The sequence below is a fragment of the Sebastes fasciatus genome, chromosome 12, assembly GCF_043250625.1.
Source record: "Sebastes fasciatus isolate fSebFas1 chromosome 12, fSebFas1.pri, whole genome shotgun sequence".
Taxonomy (NCBI): Eukaryota; Metazoa; Chordata; class Actinopteri; order Perciformes; family Sebastidae; genus Sebastes; species Sebastes fasciatus.
In genome coordinates this window covers 19,770,779-19,779,471 of record NC_133806.1, presented here as the reverse complement: position 1 = coordinate 19,779,471, position 8,693 = coordinate 19,770,779, and the positions used below count along the sequence as shown (strand labels likewise).

Here is an 8,693-nt window from a genome sequence, read left to right as displayed (position 1 = left end):
AGAAAAGTCTAAGTATACTTGGCTCATACTGACAAGTATACAGAAAAATCTAAGTATATACTGAAAAGTATACAGAAAAGTCTAAGTGTACTTGATATATACTGACAAGTATACAGAAAAATCTAAGTATACTTGGCTTACAGTCCTACTTACTTAATCTTTTGATCAAGATATATTTAAGAAAAGTATAATTAAGTATTCTTGCCTTGTAGGCCTACAGAAAGGTATACTTGGCTTGTAGCTGTGCTTACTTTTTGATAGATAGCAAGCACCAGAGAATGGGCGGCTGCCACAGTAGCCTACTAAAGTGTGGTGGTTAGTTACACATGCATGTTGCTTGTGCAAATTAACAGTGACTTTGTGACTTAAATACACACATGCAGATAAAAGTTCCTGCTTGTATCAGACCTGTTGGTGTGCAGAGAGAAAGAGAGAGCTACATCATGAAAAAGGAAAAAGGAGAGCGCCCTCTGCAGGAGAGGCTGTTCGCACTATAAGCTCTTGATCCTAAGCATCGCCATATTGACGTCCCAACAAACGCTGAGAGGTAATCGTGTTATTTAACCACAAATCGTCGTAGCTTTACCACCACCTTTGGGTTTTTTATACGTGAGGGAAAGCTGAGAACAAGTAACACAAGCCGTGGTGTGTTTCTAGCAGCTCGATCACAGTGTTTGAGGGGTGTTTTTTCAAGGCGTTGTCAGAGTCAGTCGCCTCGCCAGCCAGCCAGCAGGCTTACATTCACTCCCTTAGCATTGGTAGCTTAGCTTAGCACTTTCTAGCTTTAGGAAATACATTTTTCGAAGCTTTATATTCAGCTTTACGTTACTAACAACCTCTATGATGTTTATTTGACTGTTCTCGACGCGGTGTGTGTATTTAAATCCTGCTACGGTCTCATAATGTGGCCGAAAGCTAGTTGTGACTTTCCAACCGGCTTTTCTCTTTGCTGTTGACGAGCTAATGCTAACTAGCCTGTTAGCTCCTCTGCACTTGTGCAGCAGGCCTTTGGGCCACAGAGGGGTTTTCTGCGTACTCTCACCTTTCCATTAAAGTGTTTAGCGGGCAAACTGAGTGTTTATAGCTGAGTGTGTTTTTAAAAGAGAGATAATTTTGTCTTTTATGTACACAATTTCTTAATTTTAATGTAGCCTTGCTGGCTGTATTGGCTGGCACACATTAGCTCACATATAGTTTGTGCTCAATTGATTTTAATCAACCTACTTTCTGCCTTTTTGTTTCCCCCAACAGGAGATACTGCCTTGGTGTAGCCCCCAGTGATGACTGTATTGAGCCCTGTACCTCCTGATTAGACTGGTTGGATGCCCCCATTTAACATTCAGGTCTCTTACATTTCCACCATTATTTAGACACCAATGATTTATAGTTTGAGTTGATTTTAGTTATTTATTTTATGTTATTTAGATCACATATTCTGCTTTTTTTAAAGTTATTTGTATTTATTTATTTAACCTTTTATTTAATAATAATAATAATAACTTGGATTTATATAGCGCCTTTCAAGAAACCCAAGGACGCTTAACATAGACATAAATAAACACAACAAACATTTAACCTGGTAGTACTCATTGAGATTAAGAATCTCTTTTGCTAGAGAGAGACCTGGCCAAGACAGCAGCAGCATTTAAACATACATTAAAGTTTCAGACGCCACAACATAAAACAAATGCAAACATAAATACATAGCATAATATCATACAAATCACATTAAAATCAAGTGTTTGAAGAGAAAACGTTAAAGTGAAAATATTCAGAAACACAGACATCAAGTAGTACTCATTGAGATTAAGAATCTCTTTTGCAATAGAGACCTGTCCAAGACAGCATCATTTAAACATACATTCAAGTTTCAGACGCCACAACATAAAACAAATGCAAACATAAATACATAGCATAATATCATATAAAACACATTAAAATCAAGTGTTTTGAAGCCAATGTTAAAGTGAAAATATTCAGAAACACAGACAGCTCCCGATTGACTCTGCTTCTAGGTCTTTCATTAATGTTTTAAATTCATCAAAAGTAATCAGATTTCCCAGTTTCAACTTAGCTTTCAGTGTATTCCAGGAAAAGGGAATAGGAATAGCTAAGTTATTGCTGCCTTCAGTGGAAACATCTCAAAGCATCTTTTTCCCCCTTCTCTTCGCTCCTCAATTATTTCACTCCCTCCTTTTACCAAGAAAATGTTAAAATAATGTAAAACCTGAAAACTGTTAACCCTTTTTGTTTCTGAAATAATTGAATGATGCAACTCCTGGATGTTATTTACTAAAAAAAAAAATCAAAAATGTTGGATTTTCTTTCTTGTTTGGAAAGAACAGCAAGATCCATTTCATTCTGGAAAAAATCTGCTTTTTCAAAAAACCAACATGGCTCAGTTAAAAAAATTGTTTCACAACCAAACTCCTCACCTCTCCTCTGACATCAGATGATTTTGCTGCCACTTACACTTCATAGTGTTCAAACACAGAGAGAGACTGAAGTCTCATCTGTCACTGGATTTAAATTAATACCTTTGACTGCAGTAAATGCAGAAATAATAAAATAGTGTCCAGGTCCTAACATCGGTCATTAAAGGCATGTATAAAAATAATGCGTCTTCTGATTAATCTAAAAATCTGACTTTTACAGAGAAATTTGTAGCTTTGTGTAGTACAACTTTTCAACATGTGCAGTTTAATTTGAAACTCTCTTATTCAGATCAACATCCTGTGAAACAGTGGGGGAAAACATCTTCAAGTTAAAATGTCTTTTACGCTTATTTCTCAGTATTTCAAATGGTGTTGAACTACTATGACTGGTTTGATTGTAGTAAGCTAACTTGTTTTTGTATCTGTGTGCCCATGTAGCTTTCTTACCATAAAGGCATCTCGGCTGCTCCTGTTTCAATCATCTATCACCATCATCCTGGAGGGAACCTCCCAGGTATTAAGTTTCCTTATAATTAGATTACCTATCACCTATTTGTAGTTATGACGTCCTGGAGTGCTAACCATTCTGCAATAGTACACAAAATGCTTTTGAATTGAGTTATATTTTCTCTGTTGAATGTAATGTGTCATTTTAAATAACTCGTTTTTATATTATTTGTTTTGTTTTAGGAGATTTAGAGAAGATCCCGTGTAGAATATGTCTGGCCCTGTCCCAAGCCGCTCTCGAGTTTACCCTGATGTAAACACACAGAGACCTCGGGAATATTGGGACTATGAGTCCCATGTTGTTGAATGGGGGTAAGGCAAAAAGGAAATTGTTGGCACTTCAGTTGTACTTGTTTTGTTTTGCTATGTTGGGTAAGCCATCTAATCATTGTTCACTGTGGCTTTTTTTTTTTTTTTTTTTTTTTTTTTTTAGGAACCAAGACGACTATCAGCTAGTCAGAAAACTAGGGAGAGGCAAATATAGTGAAGTGTTTGAAGCCATAAACATCACAAACAATGAAAAAGTGGTCGTCAAAATACTGAAGGTAAATCAATTGATTATCCTACTAATTTATTTTTGCAAATGTTTTTTCAGTAAAATGTAGTCCTACTATTTTGTCACCTCCAGTGGCGATTTCATGTACCTCACAAGACTACTGTCTCTGTTCACAGCCGGTCAAGAAAAAGAAAATCAAGAGAGAAATAAAGATCCTGGAGAATCTGAGGGGTGGCCCAAATATCATCTCACTGTTAGATATTGTCAAGGATCCTGTGGTAATTTTGTGCTCCTTTTTTTTTTTTTAGCACTGCAACAATTTACATATGTATGTACAAGGTGTCCTGCTTAAACACACATGTACATTTTGTTCTCTTTTTCGTTACAGTCCCGAACCCCTGCTCTGGTCTTTGAACATGTGAACAACACAGATTTCAAGGTAAAAAATCAGCGCTTTGTTGATTTGTAATTTTGGATACCCTAATACTAGATATTTCAAATGGCTCATACATTTATATATATATTTTTACAGCAATTGTATCAAACCCTATCTGACTTTGACATACGGTTCTACATGTACGAAATCTTAAAGGTAAGAAACGTCTTTTGGTACGCTCAATTTGTTACACTCAATTTTATGGTCTGTGTCGGTTGTTTAAGACTTGCCAGAAACCATTATATCAAGCTCTAGTTACACAAGTTTTAACATTCAGTGTATACTCTCAACATATATGTTTTCCTTTTTTACCTGATAGGCTCTGGATTACTGCCACAGTATGGGGATAATGCACAGAGATGTCAAGCCACACAATGTAATGATTGATCATGAACACAGAAAGGTATTGTCTCACACGCTGACCATTCTCCTCATTTCTTGTCTTCCCTGTTGTGACGCCAGCAGATCACCGTTTTAAAAAAATACATTCAACTACATTTTTTTCGAACTTCCAGCTCCGCCTAATCGATTGGGGTTTGGCAGAGTTCTACCACCCAAACCAGGAATACAACGTGAGAGTGGCGTCCAGGTACTTCAAAGGACCTGAACTGCTGGTAGACTACCAGGTGAGCCTTCTTTACTCTTCTTCCATGTGTCTAGCCATGCTAGTTTTATACAAGGTCAAAATGGCACATAGGATATATATTATTATTTTTAAATGCAGTCATGAAGCAATTATTTTAAAGCCTTTTTTCCGATCTTTATTTGTAGATGTATGACTACAGCTTGGACATGTGGAGTTTGGGTTGCATGCTCGCCAGCATGATCTTCAGAAAGGAGCCTTTCTTTCACGGTCATGACAATTATGATCAGGTATGTAGAATCAAGTCTTTTGTGCATGTGGTCACAAACCTGTGGCCTACAGAGAGCAGTGTCTGGGGCTGTATTTTTCAACACTGCATAATACATATTATCAGTTTTACACAGTCAAAACACATTCGTGTCACACTGGACAGGCCACATAGCTGCTCTGCTGGAGCACCTGGGAGTTCATGTCTTTCTCAAAGCTATCGCCACAGTTACTGAGCCAGTGTAGTCATTTATTATTAACTTTTGGGGAGCTTGGTGTACTGAATGTAAAACAAAAAGGGGTAAAAGACAAACGTAGGATTGTACCAGTGGACATGGGTCACAACACATTTTACTCCCATGGATGGGATCATTTGTGTTGTGGGCTTTACCTACATACACCGTAACACTGAGCACAGCTTTTCCAGTTTATTCTATGGCTCTTTTGGGCTTGTGTGGGGTTTTTTTTAAGCCCATGTGCCACTGCAGTTGAAATGGTATTTTAGAATCAGAAATACTTTATTGATCCCCGGGGGGAAATTAGGACGTTACAGTCGCTCTTATATATAAGCATAAAGAACTATAAGAAAAATAGAAATAAAGGAGTATGTAAAATTTCAAGTATGTACATAATGCCACAATATATAACAGAATATATGTAAGGTAATAAATAAATAATAAAATGGGAAATGAGAAATATGTGCATCAAACACATACAATATATAACCACAGTTTAGTTTATTAGGATCCCCATTAGCTGACGCCATGACGCCAGCAAGTCATCCTGTGGTCCGACACAGAAATCACAAACATTGTATACATTATCTATCTTTAAACATCACATACAAAAATCACTGTACTCACATTACCTTATATAAAAATGATGCCAGCAATTTCCATGACGTAAATAAAGTGTAATTAGTGTAAATAAAAAAAAAGGCTGAGAAGTGGGAACTAATAAGCGTGTTAAATATGAATGCAAAAATAGTATTAATAATAATTAAATAAGAATATTTCTTGGAATGTACAGTTTAAATGTAGTGCTAATCCCAGAGTTTTGCACAAATTATTGTACAGTTAATTTCTATTGGTACAAAATAGCATATATTGATTTAATATTTAATTTCCCCCAGTAATCATCTTGTACAGCTTCCACACTGTGCTGATAGATTGAACTGTAATTATTTCTCTACAGGCGAACTGTATATATTTTTTAAAATTACTGTATTAACATAAAACTAAGTTAGGTTTGATAATAAAAACATCTTCTCAAACTGTACAGATATTTAATGAAAATATGCACATTATTAATCTAACAAGATGTTTATTCCTGTATCATTAGTCTACCATAAATACCTCTTTTTTATCATAATGTAAACACTCCATACAAACCCACTATGTGATTAATAAACTGCAATGGAATGCCTGCCCCTCAATACCCTTCATATGATTTAACTAATGCCTAACTCTACTCTTTTAATATGTTGAATTATGCTCCTTCTGACTTGCAGCTGGTGCGAATTGCAAAAGTACTGGGCACCGAGGACCTGTACGACTACATTGACAAGTACAACATTGAATTGGATCCACGGTTCAATGACATTCTCGGAAGGTAAAAACATTGTTGCTGTCTCAAACGACATTGAATATTTTGACCAAGATATCGGCGAATGAATACCTCACACTAACACTTGATCATTGGTTTGTTCTCTAAAGACACTCCCGCAAAAGGTGGGAGAGGTTTGTGCACAGCGAGAACCAGCACCTGGTCAGCACAGAGGCTCTAGACTTCCTGGACAAACTGCTGCGCTATGACCATCAAGCCCGCCTCACAGCCAGAGAGGCCATGGATCACCCCTACTTCTGTAAGTTTGTTTCTCACCATGTTTTTTTTTTTTTTTATTACCTTGTCAGCATCTCTTACTTATTTGCTTGAGTAAATTGCCTCAGACCATAATCTTGAGCGCACCATGTAAAGTGGCTTGACTGTGTCAACACGCGCTCAAATCCACTTTTGTTCCTAGATCCCATCGTTAAAGATCAGGGAAGAGGGGCCACTCCTGGAGGGATGGCTGCCAGCTCCACACCAGTCAGCTCCTCAAGTATGATGGCCGGTAAGTAGAGACATTCCTCTCATAATCTGACTATTTAAAGGGTACAGTGTGTAACGTTTCGGGTGATGTATTATCAGAAATCGAATATAATATTCATAACTATGTTTTCATCAGTGTATAATCACCTGAAACTAAGAATTATGTTTTCATTAGCTTAGAATGAGCTCTTCATATCTACATAAGGAGCTGGTCCTCTACACAGAGTTCGCCATAATGCTCTACATGTTTCTACAGTAGCCCAGAATGGACAAACAAAACGCTGGCTCTAGCGAGAGCCTTTCGCGTTTTTTCATTACCTGAAGGCCAGCATAGTTCAACGTGAGTTACATGAGCCACAGGGTGCAAAACCGTGGTAATAACGTCTGACTTTTGTTGCTCCTAAAGTAGTGTTATTTTGGTAAGGAGTACCTCTGAGCGAGGCGAACGGCGTTACCACGGTTTGCACTCGGCGGCTCACATTACCGCAGTCTTGGAAAGGGAGGAGTTAGCAGAGGGGTACTCAGTTAGATGCAATATGCAACCACACCACTAGATGCTGCCAAATCCTACACACTGCACCTTTTAAGAAAGTTATATCTATTTTTTAAGTAAGTAAAGTAAGATTGTGAAAGGCTGCATAGAAAATGACATCTACAAACTGACTATTTTAGAGATAAAAACTTTATTTGCAGCATAAGAAATGGTCAGGTTGTAAGAAAAGTTGTTAAAAATCTGACCGTTTCTTTTGCAGCAATCAAAGTTTATAGCTCTACTTTGAGATTGTGATGTAAATATATGACCCTGTTACCTAAATGATTAATGAGCCCCCCGCCCCCCTCTCTCTCCTAGGCATCACCTCAATGTCCTCCTCACAGCCACTGGCTAACATCGCTGGATCACCCGTCATCTCTGCTCCCAACACCCTGGCCACACAAGTCCCTGCAGCCACCGGGGCTCAACCCTGAAGCCACTTCCTCACCCCGTGTTTCTGTGTGCTCATGGCCATGTCCTGCCTAGCTCTCACTGCGCCCCAGGGCCATGGCTCCCCTTTTTATGTTGAAAAAATAACAAAAGAAAGAAGATTTAAAATTGCTTTTCACATTCAGTTATATTTTGACACCTGGACTTGACAGAAATGTATTGTTGCACCTGTCAGGATTATTAGAATTAATTTGGGTGTGTTATTTGACAATGCCATTGTCTAGAAACTCTAATAAGATGTAGACATGAAGAGAATGGATAATAAAATTTATTTTGTATGTTCCAAATATACAGTCTTGCTTGAAACTGTTTGATGGGGATCCTGCTGTATTACACTGTGAACCTTTTACAAGACTTCACAAAACAAAAAGAGTCGGGAATCTGGTGTGCCCCACCTAAACAGTGCTCGCTGGTTGCACACGATGTAATGTGCAGGAGTTGTTGGTGTTTTGAAGTTGTTAGATGCTATAATTCTTTAATTGGACTTTTGTAGATATTCTACAGTTACTGTCAGGTTGCATGCACCCAATGCTGAGTATCACAGGGTCAATAGTTTGCCAATTTTATGTTACTTTCACTTCTATATGTGTATGTATGTGTTCATGTTTGTTTTTTATGAAGTCTCTTACACATGATTTTGATTACATAGACAATTTTGTAACTTTTTTGTTTTATGTTGGGAGGAGTCATCACCTACAAAAACAACTTCAAAAATAAACAATTTAAACAGGGCTTTGCAGGCACTACATGTTATTGAGTATACCGTCTGTTGACTGGTCGCATTGGCAACATATGAGTGAGATTAAAAGTAGGACAGTGTAGTTAGCGTATCCCTCAAGACAAGTTTTCTTTTGATAATGAATTAATCCTGGCACCAAATGATTCAATGTGTGTTC

At 37.6% G+C, this 8,693-nt stretch overlaps 1 protein-coding gene across 1 annotated transcript; it reads left to right on the top strand.

Annotated features, from left to right (window-relative positions):
* Window positions 1-390: 390 nt before the first annotated feature.
* LOC141779233 (casein kinase II subunit alpha) lies at window positions 391-8,529 on the top strand. The gene is made up of 15 exons (XM_074653976.1): window positions 391-547; window positions 1,252-1,343; window positions 2,874-2,949; window positions 3,126-3,254; window positions 3,376-3,487; window positions 3,615-3,716; window positions 3,827-3,877; window positions 3,971-4,030; window positions 4,194-4,277; window positions 4,390-4,500; window positions 4,646-4,747; window positions 6,235-6,335; window positions 6,440-6,588; window positions 6,748-6,837; window positions 7,666-8,529. Exons 4-15 carry the CDS (start codon window positions 3,154-3,156, stop codon window positions 7,779-7,781), a joined length of 1,179 nt encoding a protein of 392 aa, XP_074510077.1. The 5' UTR covers window positions 391-547; window positions 1,252-1,343; window positions 2,874-2,949; window positions 3,126-3,153; the 3' UTR covers window positions 7,782-8,529.
* The last annotated feature ends 164 nt before the right edge of the window (window positions 8,530-8,693 follow it).